Source organism: Myxine glutinosa, chromosome 12, assembly GCF_964187855.1.
Source record: "Myxine glutinosa chromosome 12, kmMyxGlut1.1, whole genome shotgun sequence".
Classification (NCBI taxonomy): domain Eukaryota; kingdom Metazoa; phylum Chordata; class Myxini; order Myxiniformes; family Myxinidae; genus Myxine; species Myxine glutinosa.
Window position 1 is genome coordinate 26,099,693 of NC_136272.1, and position 18,321 is coordinate 26,118,013.

The window sequence follows — 18,321 nt, forward strand, 5'->3', positions numbered from 1 at the left end:
TTCAGGTCTTCAAGACGGTCGTTGACCACCACCTCAGATCACCTTAATCAACAATTTCTCTTGAATCAAAATTATCTCCCATCCAAAACCATGATCTTTCTACCCCTCTTAATTCCCCCTCGTCATTGCCCCCCACCCCCCATCTGCCAACACCCCAAAATTCCAGTTGTACCTTCATGAGGGTTTGCTTCTTTATCCATCTTGTCCACCCCTGCATCTTCCCCTACCCCTCATTCTTAGTCTCAGTTTCCATTCTTTGTTCTCGCTCTTCCACGAGCCTTGACTTTGTATACAATAAATAAATAAATAAATAATGTTAATATTAAAATACATATACAGTATTCACACGCCTCGCCTTTTTTGACATTTTGTTGTATTACAGCTTGAATTTAAAATGGATTAAATTGGAATTTTTTGTCACTGATCTACACCCCATAAAGTCAAAGTGGAATTTCTTTTTTAGAATTTTTTAAAATAAAATAATTTAAAATGAATGAATGAATGAATGAATGATCGTTTTAAGGCCATTTTCCCTGCTAGAGCGGGGGTTAGCCTTGCGGGTCCCATGACAATCATGGTTCCCTGTTTGAGGCAATGTTTTTATGGCCGGATGCCCTTCCTGACGCCAACCTTTGGTCACCTCTTACGATGCGCAGGGATACGGTGTACCTATTCTAAACCGGGGTACACACCGGAAAATAATTATTAAATTAAAAATTAAAAATGTATTATTATTATTATTAAAAATATTATTATTATATTATTATTATTATTATTTAAAAAATATTAAATTAAAATAATTAAAAATGAAAAGCTGAAATGTATTGAGTCGATAAAGATTCAACCCTTTTGCTATGACACTCCAAATTGAGCTCAGGTGCATCCAATTTCCTTTTATCATCCATGAGATGTCTCTACAACTTGATTGGAGTCCACCTGTGGCCAATTCAATTATTTGGACATAATTGAGAAAGAAACACACCTTTCTATACAAGGTCCTACAGTTGACAGTGCATGTCAGAGTAGAAACCCGACCATGAAGTCCAAGGAATTGTCCGTAGAACTCCTCGATAGAATTGTGAGGAGGCATAGATCTGGGGAAGGGTATAAAACAATTTCTAGAGTGTTGAAAGTTCCCAAGAGCACAGTGAGCTCCATCATTAGGAAATGGAAAGAATATGGAACTACCCAGACTCTTCCTAGAGCTGTCCGTCCGGCCAAACTGAGCAGCCGGGCAAGAAGGACCTTGGTCAGGGAGGTGACCGAAAACCCAATGACCACTCTGACAGGACTACACAGTTCCTTGGCTGAGAAGGGAGAACCTGTCGGAAGGACAACAGTCTCTGCAGCACTTCACAAATCGAGGATTTATGGGAGAGTGGCCAGATGGAAGCCACTCCTGCGAAAAAGCACATGACAGTACGCCTGGAGTTTGCCAAAAGGCATGTGAAAGACTCAGAGCATGAGGCAAAAGATTAGGTCGTCTGATGAGACGAAAATTGAACTCTGGCCTGAATACGAAGCACTATGTCTGGCAGATACCAAGCGCAGATCATCACGCATCTAACATCATCCCTACCGTGAAGCATGATGGTGGCAGCATCATGCGTTGGGGATACTTTTCAGTGGCAGGCACTGGGAGACTTGTATGGATGGAGGGAACAATTAATAGAGCCAAATACAGGCCAAATCCTTGAGGAGAACCTGCTTCAGAATGCAAAAGACCTTGGACTGCGGTGAAGATTTATGTTCCAACAGGACAATGACCCCAAGTATACTGTCAAAGCAACACTGGAATGGCTTCAGTACAAGAACGTAAAAGTCCTTGAGTGGCCCAGCCAAATTCCAGACTTGAATGCCATTGAGAATCTGAGGAAAGGCTTGAATATTTCTGGACACCGACGCTCCCCATCCAACTTGACAGAGCTTTAGCAAATCTGCAAGGAAGATTGGGGAAAACTCCCCAAATCCAGATGTGCAAAGGTGGGGGAGCTGATACAGCCATACCCAAGAAGACTCAAAGCTGTAATCGCTGCCAAAGCCGCCTCTACGAAATATTGACTCAGGGGGTTGAATACTTGTGCAAATTAGATATTTCGGTCGTTCATTTTCTATTATCTTGTAAACATTTCTGAAAATAAAATTCCACTTTGACATTATGGGGTATTATGTGTAGATCATTGACAAAAAACTCTAATTCAGGCTGTAACACCTGTAACACCTCTTGCTGTCTGATGATATGGACCAACTTCTATCTACTCATCCCAACTCTCTCTTCCTCATATGTGGTGATTTCAACTGTCATCATGCCAGTTGGCTGGGTGTGGGTACCTCTCTCACCAGCCATGGCTCCTCAGCAAAGGACTTCTGCGACTCACTGGGACTGACACAATCTGTCAATTTCCCGACCCGGATCTCAGTCAACGGAACATCTTCTCTTCTGGACTTGGTTATGACTAACTTCCCTGAAAATGTCTGCTGCTCTTCTTCTGCTCCGATCGGATCATCTGATCATGTCCTTGTTAAAGTGGACATCTCTCTGACCTTCCTCAGGGAGCCTGCTCAGCGTCGACGAGTCTGGCATTTCACTCAGGCCAACTGGCACGGTCTTCAAGCAGCCATCAATCATCTGGACTGGTCTCCCATCTCTACCACCTCTGACATCAACTCATCCTGGGAATTCTTCCAAAGTAAATTGCTCTCTCTCATGCACAGATTTATCCCATCTCGTCTTCAGTTGTCATACCCTTCCTCCCGTCCATGGTACACGGAATCTTGTGGTGAGGCTGTTGCCCAGAAACAACTTGCCTTCGTCTCCTGGAAAGCAAATCCAACGGAAGGAAATCTCATTTCCTTTCACAAAGCCCGAAACAAGTGTGTGTCCACCCTCAGGAGAGCCAGGAAACAATATCTCTCCGTTCTCAAGACCGAACTCTCTTATCTGTCTCCCTCTTCCAAATCCTGGTGGCGTCTGGTCAAATCCGTTTCTGGTGTTTGTTCCCCCTCCATCCCCTCCCTTACCTCAAACGGCTACACAGCTGACTCCGCACGTGAAAAAGCTGAATGCCTCAACTCTGTGTTTGCCTCTAAATCTTGTGTCCCAAACCCATCCCTCTCTGTACCCACCATACCCAGTCGTACCCTGCTGCTCCTGGACTCCGTGTCCTTTCCTCCTGACAAGGTGGAAAAGTTTCTGTCAACCCTCGACTCTGATTCTGCAACTGGACCCGACGGCATCAGCCCACGGGTCCTAAAATCCTGCTCTGCTGCTCTATCTCACCCTCTCTCTGTTCTCTTCACCCTCTCTTTTGCTCAAGGTCAACTGCCATCTGCTTGGAAATCAGCCAACATCACCGCTTTGCACAAAAAAGGTGCAAAAACAGATCCTAGCAACTACAGACCAATCAGCCTTCTCCCAATTATCAGCAAAGTCATGGAATCCATCATTGCTTCTGATATGAAATCTTTCCTCTTCTCCAATGGCTTGATCTCTGATCATCAATTTGGTTTCAGACCAGGTCACTCTACTCTGGACATGCTGCTTCTGCTGTCTCAACAATGGATGGAGGTCCTCAATGCCAAACAGGAAATTAGAGCTGTCTCCCTCGACATATCACGTGCCTTCGACACGGTCTGGCACCCCGCTCTGCTCACCAAACTCTCCTCCTTTGGTATCCATGGAAATCTCCACGCATGGCTGGCGGACTTCCTCTCTAGTCGTCGTCAACGTGTGGCCCTGAATGGGTTTCTCTCATCTCCTCTTCCTGTTCAGGCTGGAGTTCCCCAAGGCAGTGTTCTGGGCCCCGTGCTTTTTCTGGTCTTCATCAATGATCTCTCTGACTCTCTCGAAAATCCTCTCTATCTCTTTGCTGATGACTCCACTCTCTGCCGCTCCATTCCTCTTCCCTCAGATCGGCAGTCTGCTGCCTCCTCACTCTCTGAAGACCTGGACAAAATCACAGACTGGTCAAACAAGTGGAACATGTCTTTCAATCCTGACAAATCTCACACTCTTACTATGTCTCTCCGAAAAGATCGACTGGACAACCCTCCCATCTACTTTCTCAACAATCCTCTCCAAGAAGTTCTGTCGCTCAAGATTTTGGGTCTCACTATCTGCCATGATCTTTCTTGGGAAAACCACATTTCCAAGCTGGCCTCCAAAGCCAGTCGCCGACTGGGCATCCTCCGTCGTGCGAAGTCCTTCCTCGGCACACCTGAGCTCCTCACCACATACAAGGCTTTCATCCGCAGCTCAATGGAATACTGTTCTCCCCTATGGGCCGGTGCTCCTGCCTCACACCTAGCTCGGCTTCACGCTGTTGAAACCAAAGCTTTCAGAATTATTGGAATCTCCCGCGATGAAGCTATCTCTGAGGGCCTTTCACTCACTCACCGCAGGCAGGTAGGTGGTCTTTCTGTCTTCTACCGACTCCTCTCCGGCCTTGCACCCCCAGCTCTCTCTGTGCTCTGTCCCCCAAATATTCCTACAGGTCGCACAAGATCTGCCAGCAACCCTCTGTTGGTTAAACTGCCGAAATCTCGGCTCTCCGCTCACCTTCACTCTTTCATTCCTCTTTTCTCCCGCCTCTGGAGCAAACTCCCTCACTCCCTTCAATCCCACTCCTCCCTCCAGGTCTTTAAAACAGCTGTTCACCACCATCTCTTATCTTCCCCCATCCAAAACCTTGATCTTTTCTACCCCCGCTAATTCACCCCAGATCCACCTTGTTTGAAATTCCAACTTCTTTCCTGGAAGTCCTGGCAGTGTCCATATGTTTTATACCTCTCCCACTGCCCCCTTCCCACGCCCCACCCCCCCCAAAGCCCTCGCCCTCTCTCAGATCTCTCGATGTCTCCATGTCTCTCGGTCCCTGCTCTCAAATGTTGTGTTTGTGTCCTTCCCCCTCTCTCCCCATCTTGTCTACCGCTCCCTATGTTATATGTTTATGTGTCGGTTTGTCTTTCTGTGTGATTAATGTTCGCTCTTTCACGAGCCTCGATCTTGTATACAAAAAATAATAATAAAAAAAAAAAAAAAAAACACACAACACAACAAAAATGTGAAAAGGGTCAAGGGGTGTGAATACCTTCTGAAGGCACTGTGCATATATATATATAGAGAGAGAGAGAGAGAGAGAGAGAGAGAGAGAGAGAGAGAGAGAGAGAGAGAGAGAGAGAGAGAGAGAGAGAGAGAAAGAAGAAGAAGAAGAAGAAGGAGAAGAAGAGAGAGAAGAAGAGGTGGACGAGATGGAGGAACAGGAGGGGGTTGCAACAGGAGGAGGTCATGGGGATGGTACAGCACGGGAAGCATGGCTTGGGGTGGATGAAGCATGAGCGATGGGGAAAGGCATGTGTGAAAGAGACGAGGAAGATGGTTGAGAGGGAGGTGAGAAGAAAGGAAGACAGGTGCACCGTACTTTAGTGGGATACACCAGAGCAAGTGCAAACATCTGAGGACTGCGTGTACATGCTCCCCAACTAGTACATGTGAGTTTTCAGGTTGAGAGACCCTTAGTTTTCTCACAGACATTTTTCAGATGTTATCCGTACATCAGGCTGTGATCCAAAGTGACTCCAAGATATTTGGGATGTGGTTCATTGCGGACTGGCTTACCACAAAGGGAGACGTGTAGTTTGGCATTAGCGGATGATTGCTTGGATGGAAGGTGGTTACAGTTTTTGATATATTGGGCCAAAGGCGCCATCTGGTGGTGCTTCTCCAAAACCTTGAGGTCATTGGTGAGAACTCTGTGAAGTGCACGTAATTGGTAGGCTAGGGCATTTTTTGAACGAATACTTCGATTGAAGTTTCCAAGGGCATTGAAGTTTCCATTTTTATTACTAGCAACGGTACCCGCCCTATGGGCGGGGCTTCAATTGGGAGGCCCAAATGAAAAGGCAAAATATCAGAAATTGAAGGCTTTTATTTTATTTTAAACGATTCATATAAACATCCGTTGAGTCATATCACACGCAAATCATCAAAATCTAAACGGTACATGGCGCCCATTTTGAAAAAAGATTGAATTCTGCAAAACGGAAGCGGGCGCTGCACGTCTTTCTCAGTCGCACGTTTATGTGTGAAGAGTGTGCGCCGAATCTGTAACACGGAAGCGGCCCCTAAATCTGTTTCTCAGTCGCTTTGCACACGCTGCCATGTTACTTCGGAGCCGCACGTTTATATAGGAAGAGTTCGTCAGGAGTCGATCTACTCTCTGCTGGTACGTAGAATAAACAGTATTTGTAGAATTTCAACAAAAGCCACATGACTGTTTATATCGGTAAATATTATTCCATCGTGTTTGGAAAATTGGAAAACTTGGAAAAATTGGAAAAACAATAGAGCCTATTTTACTCCCAGGGGTCCCAGGAATACCCACCCAAAATATCGTTGCGATCGGTTGAGCCGTTTTTGCGGTACCTTCAAACGGACTCACCGACATTTGGTGAATTATAGTAAGATGGAAACTTCCTTAAAATACACACATAATTGGAGATTTATGAAAAATTACTTTTCCTTTTGGAACAAGCAAAATGAAAATGATTAATTGGGTGGAATAATGAACGTAATGCTGCACATATCCATAATCATCATGAATGAAACCGCAAAACCAATGATAGAAATGACAACAGTTGAAGAAAGATGCATATAAAATCATCACAATATAATTACATTTCTACCTCTGAATTTTACTACACCTGCTGAGATGCTGATCCCCTATTAATCTGCAACTCATCCCCTCATGTGGAGCATCCATACATTCCTGTCCTATATGCTCTTTCACTGTTGCCATATTTTGTATCTGTTGACCCTTTGTTCCCTGGTTGCTCTGCTCTTCTTTGTGCCATGGTAAAAAGTCGTAAATTAAAATGATGTGATCGACAAATAAAATGTAATTTAGCATTTATTTTTACCCAATTCCAATTTGATGCCCTGGCTCGTGTTTATGCCAGCTTTTTAATATGCATCTCATGTCTCCCAGAAAGACAAGCATTTATTGATATACATACTTTCTAGTGTGTGAGAAAACCTCTATAACCAACCTATACTCGATACAATCTACTCCCAATTGCTATGTTTATTCTCAATTTCGTTTTTCGGATTTAAGTCGCCACACACCAGTCTACTGACTTAGCTTTTCTGGGAAATGCTTACTTTTGGTTCCATAATCTGTGATTCGTGGAATAGTGAGGTGATAGATGACAAAAAGGCAGCAAATTTACAGTGGGAGCACAGTCAGACACAACAAGCAAGGGAAAGAATGAAGAGGAAACGTGAAGAAAGAGGAAGGGAGGAGCCAGTGACCTACAAGAAGAAGTTAATTGGATTTGGGGTATAAAAAGGGGTTGAAAGGATCATTAGTAGGGATTGATGATGAGATAGGATGGTGGTGTACCTGAAGCCCTGGAGGGAACAATGGGATAGAACATCGTCAGGAAGGCATTTCCACAAATAGAATAATAGAGGAACAAAATAGTGGAGGTGGGTGGAAAGCTTGGATTTTGGGAGTTTAATTACGTTCAGGTTGGTGGAAGAGTGCATGAATCCTTAAGGAGCTAGAGAGGGTCAGAGGGCTGAGAGAGCAGAGGGAGCAAGACTGGAGTAGAGGCAGTAATCATAAATAGATGCCTCCAACCTGACTGTGATGTATGCATAATTGTTTTGGGGATTTTTTGTTTACTAATTTGTTTTTTATTTTTTATTTCAGACTCTACGTGCTGCTGGAAAGACATATATGATCTTCTTCGTGCTTGTAATTTTTCTTGGCTCCTTCTATTTGATCAACCTCATCCTAGCCGTAGTGGCTATGGCTTATGAGGAGCAAAACCAGGCAACACAAGAGGAGGCAGAAGCAAAGGAACGTGAGTTTCAGCAAATGCTTGAGCAGCTAAAGAAGCATCAGGAAGAACATGATGCTGCACAGGTATGAGATTTTTGTGAACTCCAGAAGAGGATGATGGATGTTTCCAGGTTATAATAATTTTAAGATATGATTTTGTATGTAGCAATTTGAGCAAAGGATCAGATATGCATTTTGAACTGAGATGTGTGTAGTCTCTTGTGTGCTTTTTCCACTTTATACCTGACTCTTTAAACCGCAACAACTAAAACTCATTACTACGCAACATTGCACTTGGAATACATCAATAATGCAATACATTGACAAATAAAGGTATGACATGCAATCTTTGCTGAACACATCACAGACAATTGCGCCATTCATAGAACTGGTATTATAGATGTAATTAGTTGTCTCTTCTTTTGATTTGGTATTTTCAATATAACACTTGCAGTAGGAACTCAATATAAAGGTTTGAAACTTTTATGGTTTTGTGTACTGTTATGTACTTTTGGCATCTTCGTAGTGAGTTTTCATTCGTTTGAGATTGGTCTCTTCTCTTTCCGCTTTCCTCTTCAATCTTGATGTCTCTTCTTGATCTATTCCGCCAATTACCATGTTCCTCGGTCCTCTCTGGTCTTGAAGGAACTCTCGCTCTTTTTGCGGCACTTTATGTTCTTTCAAGCAGTTACAGTTAGACACCATGTCAGAACATTTACATTTGCTAAGATCAAACAGATTGTTAGATTTGTCGAGAAAGTCTGTGAGTCGTTGTTTGTAGGTGGCTTGATCCTTTCTTCCCTTGTAGACTTTTAGGATTGAATTGTACTTGTCATGGAAAGATCTGAGTTTTTCAATCGCTTGCGCGTGCGATACCGTTGGAAGAGAGGCCGTTTCCCATACCTCTTGAATTTCATAGCACAGTTTGTGAGACATGTCACCAAATGAAGGGTATTTGCCATTCTCCGGCCTAAGCTGTTGCCGAGATTGAAGGTATCCTTTCATGACATCAGCGTACGTTGGGAGAACGTTAGTTTGGATGTTTCGTGGAGCTCCAAATATCACGCATGTAACTTGATCTCTTGTGACCGCCATCGTTCTGAAAACAAACAAAAACAACTTATTACAGGCTTAACTTAGGGTTCCCCAGACAGACAGACAGACAGCACAAACAACACGAACTCACTCACATGAATTGAAGGGGGGTGGCAGGAGTGCAGCAATCGCCCAAGTGCAGCAAATCGTCTCATCTGGCATAAATAGTCCCAGCCAGTGCTAATATAAACGGGGTGCGTATCACTATGCAGCTCACCAAACCACCCCCGTCGGTGACACTCCTCAGCCATGGTTGGCTGGCTGAGGGCTTTGTGGCAATGCCTTTGATGACGCGGGGGTGGGCCACACCCTGTTCTGGCGCCCCGCCCCCCTTCTTCTCCAAGTCACCTCGTGGTCAATGGCGGATCAAAGCATGTATAACGAAATGCGATACATGTCGAAATGCGATAATATGCCAAAATTTCAATCAGATTGAGGGCGATGAAGGAGTGGTCAGAAATAATTATAATTTTGCAGGATTGTTTCTATGCTCATTTGACACATTTCCCATATACTAGCTTATAAAAAAATGTAAAATTGAAGGAGCTGTGCTCCTACGCGAGTCGAAAGGATTGACGCGACAAAAGACGGGAATTCGTCAGAGTTTCTTTATTGAGCAAAACCAAAACTCGGGTACTCTGAAAAACCCGTTTATCGGGCAGCAATATATATATATGCAATCAAACACGTCATGCCGGAGCGTTTTCCCGGGAAAGGCGAGACTGGGCGTGCCCGGGCGGCCTGGGCGAGCCCGGGAAAGGCGAGTCTGGACATGCCCGGGAAAGGTGAGACCGGGCGTGCCCGGGCAGCCTGGGCGAGCCCGGGAAAGGCGAGTCTGGGCATGCCCGGGAAAGGCGAGACTGGGCGTCCCCGGGCGGCCTGGGCGAGCCCGGGAAAGGCGAGTCTGGACATGCCCGGAAAAGGCGAGACCGGGCATGCCCGGGCGGCCTGGGCGAGCCCAGGAAAGGCGAGTCTGGGCATGCCCGGGAAAGGCGAGACCGGGCGTGCCCGGGCGGCCTGGGCGAACCCGGGAAAGGCGAGTCCGGGCATGCCCGGGAAAGGCATGTCTGGACATGTCCGGGCGGCCTGGGCGAGCCCGGTACAGTGATCGCTCCCTGGTTGCGTCTTCGGCAGGTGTAAGGCGATTGTGTATGCTCAGCGGCAACCGCAACACGCGCCCCCCCAGAATCGACTTGCACCGGCAGGGTCAATTTAAGGGGGGTCCTGATGACCCGGCCGAAGCGACCCCTGGAGGGTCGTGGGGGGGGGGGTCCGGCGTGATGGTGGATGGTCGAGCGGTGGGAACCGTGGACGGGGGGCGGCCTCGCTGCGGAGGAAGGGCCAGCCGTGGTGGTTGGTCGACGTCCACGTGCGCCGGCTTGAGGCGGTCCACCGAAATCCGGTCCGGCCTGCCGCCGACGTCGACGACGAAAGATTTTTGTCGTCCCGTCGCAGGACTCGGAAGGGCCTGTCGTACGGCGGCCGGAGTGGCCCCCGGTGTGCGTCATGACGCACAAAAACGTACTCCGCTGTGCGAAGCGCTGGGGGGACGTAGGACTGGGGGCCACCATGGCGGGACGTTGGCACGGGGGCAAACCGTCGGGCGGCCTCCTGGAGGTCCGAGCGCTGGCGAGCTGCGGACCAGGGACTGGTAGCATCCGGCACGAACTCACCCGGGACGCGTAGAGGCTGGCCGTAGACTAGCTCGGCGGTGGACGCCTGGAGGTCCTCCTTGGGGGCCGTGCGGAGGCCCAAAAGGACCCACGGCAGCCGGTCGGCCCAACCGCCGTCCTGAAGGCCGGCCATGAGCGCGGCCTTCATGGAGCGGTGAAAACGCTCGCACAACCCATTGGCCTGGGGGTGGTAGGCCGTGGTACGGTGGAGCTTGACCCTCAGGTTGCGGGCGACCGCGCCCCACAGCTCGGAGGTGAACTGCGGACCGCGGTCCGAAGAGATGTCCGCCGGTGCGCCGAAACGGGCGACCCAGGTGGCGATGAAAGCCTGCGCCATGTCGGCGGTGGTGGTGGAAACGAGGGGAACGGCCTCCGGCCACCTGGTGGTCCTGTCCACCATGGTGAGCAGGTGTGTGAAACCTCGTGATGGGGGAAGGGGGCCCACCAGGTCCACGTTGAAGTGGTCGAAACGCCGTTCAGGCACGGTGAAAGGTGCCAGCGGGGCCTGGGTGTGGTGGTGGACCTTGGCCCGCTGGCAGGCCGTGCAGGCATTGGCCCAATCGCGGACGTTCCGTCGAAGTCCGTGCCAGACGAAACGCGCCGACACCAGCTTCTGGGAAGCTTTCCGGCCCGGGTGGGAAAGGCCGTGGAGGGAGGCAAAAACGCGGCGCTGCCAGGTAACGGGCACGACGGGGCGAGGCTGGCCTTGGGAGACGTCGCAGAGCAGGACAGTGTCCGTGAAGGGGACGTCGGCCAGGCGGAGGCCCGTGTCCGCCGCCCGGAGGGCTTGCACCGTGGTGTCGGTGGTCTGGTCGGCCGCCATAAGCGCGAAGTCCACGCCGAGGTGGACCGCGTTCGCGCTGGCCCGAGAAAGACAGTCGGCCACGGCGTTGTCTTTTCAGGCGACGTGCTGGATGTCCGTGGTAAACTCCGACACGGCGGAGAGGTGGCGCTGCTGGCGGGCCGACCACGGCTCCATGACTTTGGCCATCGCGTAAGCCAACGGCTTGTGGTCGACGAAAGCCGTGAACGGGCGGCCCTCCAGGAGGTGGCGGAAATGGCGAACGGCCAGGTATAGACCGAGGAGCTCGCGGTCAAATGTGCTATATTTTAGCTCGTTCGGCCGGAGTTGCCGGCTAAAAAAAGCGAGTGGCTGCCAAACCCCGTTCACCCATTGTTCATGTACAGCGCCCACCGCGTAGTCGGAGGCGTCTGTAGTGAGGGCGATGGGAGCGTCGAGCACCGGGTGAGCAAGCAGCGTTGCGTCGGCGAGGGCCAGCTTTGCGCCTGTGAATGCCGCGTCCATGGCTGCGGACCAGACAACGTCATGCTTGGCCGGCTTGCACCGGAGGGCTTCGTAAAGGGGCCGCATGAGCTGAGCAGCGCGGGGCACGAAACGGTGGTAAAAATTCACCATGCCGAGGAACTCCTGCAGGGCCTTGATGGAGCGGGGACGCGGGAACTCGGTGATGGCCTTGACCATCCTTGTTTGGCAGCGGCACGGCCCTGTTCCTGGTGATGTGGTGGCCCAAAAATTCAACGGCCGTCGTGCCGAAGTGGCATTTGGCCGGGTTGACGATTAAGCCGTGCTCGCTGAGGCGCCCAAACAGTGTTCGGAGGTGGAGGAGGTGCTCGGCCCGGGACGTGCTGGCGACGAGGATGTCGTCCAGGTAGACGAAGAGGAATGGCAGGTCGCGCAGCACACCGTCCATCAAGCGCTGGAACGCCTGGGCCGCGTTCTTGAGGCCAAACGGCATCCTCAGGAATTCGAACAGGCCGAGTGGTGTGATGACGGCCGTTTTTGGGACGTCGGCCGGCCTGACAGGTACCTGGTGGTATCCCCGTATTAAGTCAATTTTCGAGAAAATGACCCGCCCCGTCAAACGGCGGAAAAGTCCTGGATGTGCGGGACCGGATACCTGTCGGGGGTGGTAACGTCGTTGAGGTGGTGGTAGTCGCCACATGGGCGCCAGCCGCCCCCCGGCTTCGGCACGATGTGCAGTGGCGAGGCCCACGCGCTATCGGAGCGCCGCACGATGCCAAGGTGATCCAACACGTCGAACTCGGCCTTTGCCACGGCGAGCTTGGCCGGGTCGAGGCGGCGGGCTCTGGCATAGACCGGCGGGCCCGCAGTTGGTATGTGGTGCTCACTGCGACGGCTGAAAACGTCGGCCGCGTGAGGGCCGGGAACTCCGCGAGCAGGCGAGCGAACTCGTTCGCCGCCGGGAGGGCGCATTCTAGTTCGGTCGGCGTGGAGCTGCTCATCGTGCACGCCAGGGAGCTGAAAGTCTCGGCGTTGACAAGGCGACGCCGTTTGACGTCGACCAGCAGCCCGTGCGCGCAGAGGAAGTCGGCGCCTAGCAAAGCCTTGGGCACGCTTGCCGTCACAAAGGTCCAATGAAAGTGCTGGCTGCCGAAGCAGAGGGTGACGTTGCGCGGGCCGAAGGTGCGGATGGCCGATCCGTTGGCAGTGACCAAGGAGGGGCCACAAACGGCGGTCTGCCTGTCCTGCTCGGAGGCGGGTATGACGCTCAGTTGGGCGCCGGTGTCACAAAGAAAACGCCGCCCGGACGCTTTGTCCTTGATGAAAAGCAAGTTGCCCGAGTGGCCGGCGCTCATGGCTGGTAATGAACGCCGGCCCGGCCGTTTCCCGACTTGCCGAAAGTGCACGGGGGTCGGCATGTCCGAGCCTTTTGTCCGAACCTGGCGTGGTAATAACACTATGCCTGGTCAGGTGGAGGCCCCGGCTGTCATGTTGGAAGCGGTCGGCGCGGCGTGGCGGCCGCCAGTTGCACCGGCAGTTTGGCCTCCAACCGCACCGGGCGCCATGGGCGTCGCCTCGGACGGCGGCGGGCTCCATGTAGCCGCCCCGATGTGCTGGCCTGCCGAGGAGATCTTGTCGGCTTACCCGGCGAGGGTGCGGGGATCCGTGATCTGCGTGCCTGCCAGGACGAAGCGTACCTGGCTTGGCAGCTGGCGGAGGAACAGCTCCCGGAAAAGAAAATCCGGGGAGTGCTCACCGAGCAGCGAGAGCATGTAGTCCATTCGCTCGGACGGGCGCGTGTCGCCGAGCTCGGGCAGGTCGAGCAGGCGTCGTGCGCATTCTGCCGGTGAGAGGGCGAATGCGTCGAGGAGGAGCGTCTTGATCGCGCCATACTTGTCAGCGGCTGGCGGGTGCTGGAGGAGGGCCAGGGCGCGGGCTGCAGTGGCGGAGCCGAGTGCCACTACCACATAGTGGAAGCGGGTGTCGTCGGCGGTAATGCCTCGCAGGGCAAACTGGGAGTCCGCCTGGGCGAACCAAACCGCCGCGTGAGCCTCCCAGAAGGTAGGCAGTTTAAGGGCAACTGCCGTGTCCATGTCGGGGGTCACCAGTGAAGGAGCTGTGCTCCTACGCGAGTCGAAAGGATTGACGCGACAAAAGACGGGAATTCGTCCGAGTTTCTTTATTGAGCAAAACCAAAACTCGGGTACTCTGAAAAACCCGTTTATCGGGCAGCAATATATATATGCAATCAAACACGTCATGCCGGAGCGTTTGCCCGGGAAAGGCGAGACTGGGCGTGCCCGGGCGGCCTGGGCGAGCCCGGGAAAGGCGAGTCTGGACATGCCCGGGAAAGGCGAGACCGGGCGTGCCCGGGCGGCCTGGGCGAGCCCGGGAAAGGCGAGTCTGGGCATGCCCGGGAAAGGCAAGACTGGGCGTCCCCGGGCGGCCTGGGCGAGCCCGGGAAAGGCGAGTCTGGACATGCCCGGGAAAGGCGAGACCCGGGCGTGCCCGGGCGGCCTGGGAAAGGCGAGTCTGGGCATGCCCGGGAAAGGCGAGACCGGGCATGCCCGGGCGGCCTAGGCGAGCCCGGGAAAGGCGAGTCCGGGCATGCCCGGGAAAGGCGCGTCTGGGCATGTCCGGGCGGCCTGGGCGAGCCCGGTACAGTGATCGCTCCCTGGTTGCGTCTTCGGCAGGTGTAAGGCGATTGTGTATGCTCAGCGGCAACCGCTACAAAATGATATTTTTACTCCACCCTAATGTACAAGGGCTTTTCTAAAGAGTTATTCCTCCGAATTGATTTCATAACAGAGGTAGTTTTGTACAGGTCATTTTCAAAAAATACGTTATTTTTTGGTAACCATATAAGAATTTGAATCACCTTCCAATCGAACTTCATTTTTAGTAACCTCCATCCTCTTTCACACAAAAGAGAAACTTTGCTTGCAGTTTCACATGTCTTTACCCAATAATGAAGTTTAATTAGACAATAATAGGCCCACATGCATGTAAAAGCAAGTTCAAAGCTCAATTATGCTAAGGGACCATCTATTTATTACATACAGACACGGGGCATTAAGGGATGGAAAATCAATTTATTGTACAAAAGGAAGGGATCGAGGCTTTTCAGAAAGATAAAGGGGGCTCGAGGAGTGGGGAGAGAAGGAAAAAGAGCTTGGAAGCAGACAAGAGTGAAGGTGGTTTGAAAGGAGGTTCAGGAATGTATGGAGCATATTGCGGTGGGCGGGTGAACAATTATTCCATTTTGTGTCTGTAATAAATAGGGTTCCCTAAAGCAACAAAGGGAAATATGTTTATTTCCTTATCCTCCTCCTCCTCCTCCTCTTCCTTCTCTTCCTCTTCTTCCTCTTCCTCTTATTACTCCTACTCCTCTTCCTCTTCTTCCTCCTCCTCTTCCTCCTCCTCCCTTCATAGTGGGCGAGGTCCAACAGTACCAAACTTCTGCCCCACCTTGACCACAATACTTCTCCACTTCCCCCTGTCTTCAGCCATCTCTCTCCACTCTCTAACCACCCCACCTTATTGATCCCTCCTCACACAATCTTCCCATCTCAGCTGGTCTCACTCTTTTCCTCCTTCCTATATTATGTTACACAAATGGCAAAATATTTGAATCCACCTCTTCCCCATTTGGCAAAACATGCGTCTTCATAGTTTTCCTTCTATTCCCACTTCTCCACTCTCCCTGCCCCTTCCCCATAACCTCTTTTTTTTCTTCTTTTCTTTTTAGCTCCTGTCCCTCCGTCTTCTTTTTCTCAATTTTTATTTTTGTAATTTCCCTCCCTCCATCCCCCTGTGGGTACATAATATATAGGTGGCCCACCATATATCAAGGCATAAGCACGATACAAGCATGACACAAAGTTCTTCCTTATCATTTCAGGTTGGATAAAATAGAATTTTGAAAGCTTTTGATCTCTGTATATTTGAAAGTTTCTTGCATAACTACTTGCTAAAGCATGGCTGCAAAAAAAAGATTTAATTCACTCATCCACTGAAAATCCCAGCTTTCATCATGCAGCAAGTGCATGTGCATATACTGTGTGTGTGTGTGTGTATATATATATATATATACACACACACACACACACACACACACACACACACACACACCTGTGGAGAATACAATTTATGCACACTGCATTTAAACACATTAATTTACCTAGTCTTGGTCATTGTAGTGACATAGTAGTTGAGCTTAGTAGTTGGACCTGTGATGACAGAGGTTGTGTTTTCCAATCCACTTAATGCTATAATTATTAAGGATTTGGTTTCCAAGTTTCTGGAATGTAAGCTCGTCTCAGAATTTTCATTTTGCTTTTGGATTGTCAGTAAAAACCCAGCTGGTTCACTAATGCCCTTCAAGGAGTAAGAAATCTGCCTGGTTTACATGTGAGTCCAGTTCAGACATTGATTGACTCACCTTAGGGCAAGTTTGAATGAGCATCAAAATATTGTCTATAAAATGTCAGTGCCACCAACATCCTTCTAAATGATGTCAGCACCACTCAGAACCCCCCAAGTAAAATTCCTCATTGCAAGCTATTTTTCAATCCTGCAACTTCAAAAAAGAAGGTTCTTAATAAAGAAATGATTGGTCTCATTTTTTAAATATAACTTATGGAAGAGTCTTTCTAAACTCCAATCTCTTTGCTCATTCTGCACATCATCAAATACTAATGCCTAACCAAAGGATTCTTTATGCAGACTGAAGCTGCTACTGCAGAAGGACTGAGTGAAGGAATGACCCAAAGCTCATCTGAGATGTCACGCCTCAGCTCAAAAAGCGCTAAGGAGCGCCGGAACCGCAGAAAACGACGTAAACAGAAGGAAGATGAGGAGGAAGATGATGGTATGGAGAAGGGCGATTTGGAAAAGATCGCTCAGTCTGAATCTGAGGATAGCTTTCACAGGAATGAGAGGTTGTTGCACAAGAAGAGTTCTGCTTCCCATGGGGTAGGTGTGGAGGTTTTGATTGTGAAAAAAGTGATGCAAGGATTTACAAAGACAAATATTAGCATTATTTTCAAAGACTGACAAAACGTCATATTATCAGGTTCAAATGGAACCTACGAATTGTAAACTTGACCACCATCATTTGAATCAATTCATTTAAAACAATACTCCTAACTTTTACTTTCACTGTAGGATGTTTTTTTTTGTCACAATATATAACTCTGGTGGTGTCCTCCTTTCCTTCAGTGTGCAACAGCTGGCATCCATCATACTTTTGCACATCATGAGTAACACTTGTTTGTCAAATATAACTGAGTTGTCCGTTTTTTTAGTTGTTTTTTTTTTGACAATAAATCTCGAAGAACAAGCATGTTCCACTTTAAAAATACAAGTAATAGTATTAGTAGAACTGGAAGTTTGTGCACAAAAACTCATAAACTCATAAAACCCAAACTCATAAAGTTTGTGCACACCATCAATACACTTCAATGTGAGTTTGTCACACGTACGACATCAAGGTGGTACACGAGTTCTTGCCATGTTCGGCTCAGCATGTTTGCGTCCACCAGTGCATATGCAGTTGTGATCCGAGAACGAAGATCCTGCAGGTTTACCACCTTGGTGTTGTAGACAACATCTTTGACAAACCCCCCCAAAAAAATCAAGGGGGGTCATGTCTGGCGATCGTAAGGCGGTTGGACCATCTCAGCTAATCCAGCGACCTGGAAATTTTCCATTTCGGACGGCTTGATAGACTAAGGCCCAATAAGGGGGGGTGGGGGGGGGCGCCATCCTGTTGAAAAATGATATTGGGTTGCAGGTCTTCAATCCGTGGGGAGGTGAATCCACCTTATTGAATACATGTCAATTACTGAGGCCACTTTATCTTCCGCAAGGAAAACATGGATCCACCAAGCAGTCATTGTGAAGGCTACACCACACATTGACCTTTGGGCTGTCGCATATGGGTTCAATGACCACGTTGGAGTTTTTAGAGCCCCAGATCCTCACATTGTGTCGGTTGATCTCCCTGATAAATGAAAGCAAGCTTCGTCTGTGAACATGACCTTTTTCATGCAATCTTCGTCATCCTCTGTGCGACTGGGAATTTCCAAGGCAAACTCCTTGGGTTTGGGTCTGTCATTTGGTTTGAGTTCTGCAGAATCTGTACCTTATAGACATAAAATTTCAGTCTTTTGTGCAAAATACTGTGTACAGTCATGGTTGGTAGTCCCATATCTTGTTGAAAATATTCACGCACTCGTTCAACGTCTGCTGCACTTGTGCTTGGTCGACCAGTACTTTTCTGGTTCTGACCACTCCCAGTCTCCTTAAAGATCTTGTACCACCCTCTGATACTAGTCCGTGATGGCGGATTCCTTACATACCTTGTAAGGAAATTAAACTGAACTTGCACATCGGATCTCGTCTCGATGAACCATTTGACGCACTGAGCTTTCTTCTGTGGAGT

General features: G+C 49.5%; 1 protein-coding gene across 1 annotated transcript in view; it reads left to right on the forward strand.

Annotated features, from left to right (window-relative positions):
- Window positions 1–18,321, forward strand: part of LOC137438074 (sodium channel protein type 1 subunit alpha-like) — a 259,043-nt gene that overhangs the window by 111,670 nt on the left and 129,052 nt on the right. Inside the window, 2 exon segments of the mRNA XM_078766607.1 lie at window positions 7,713–7,928; window positions 16,602–16,850. Of these exon segments, the coding sequence (XP_078622733.1) occupies window positions 7,713–7,928; window positions 16,602–16,850 (465 nt within the window).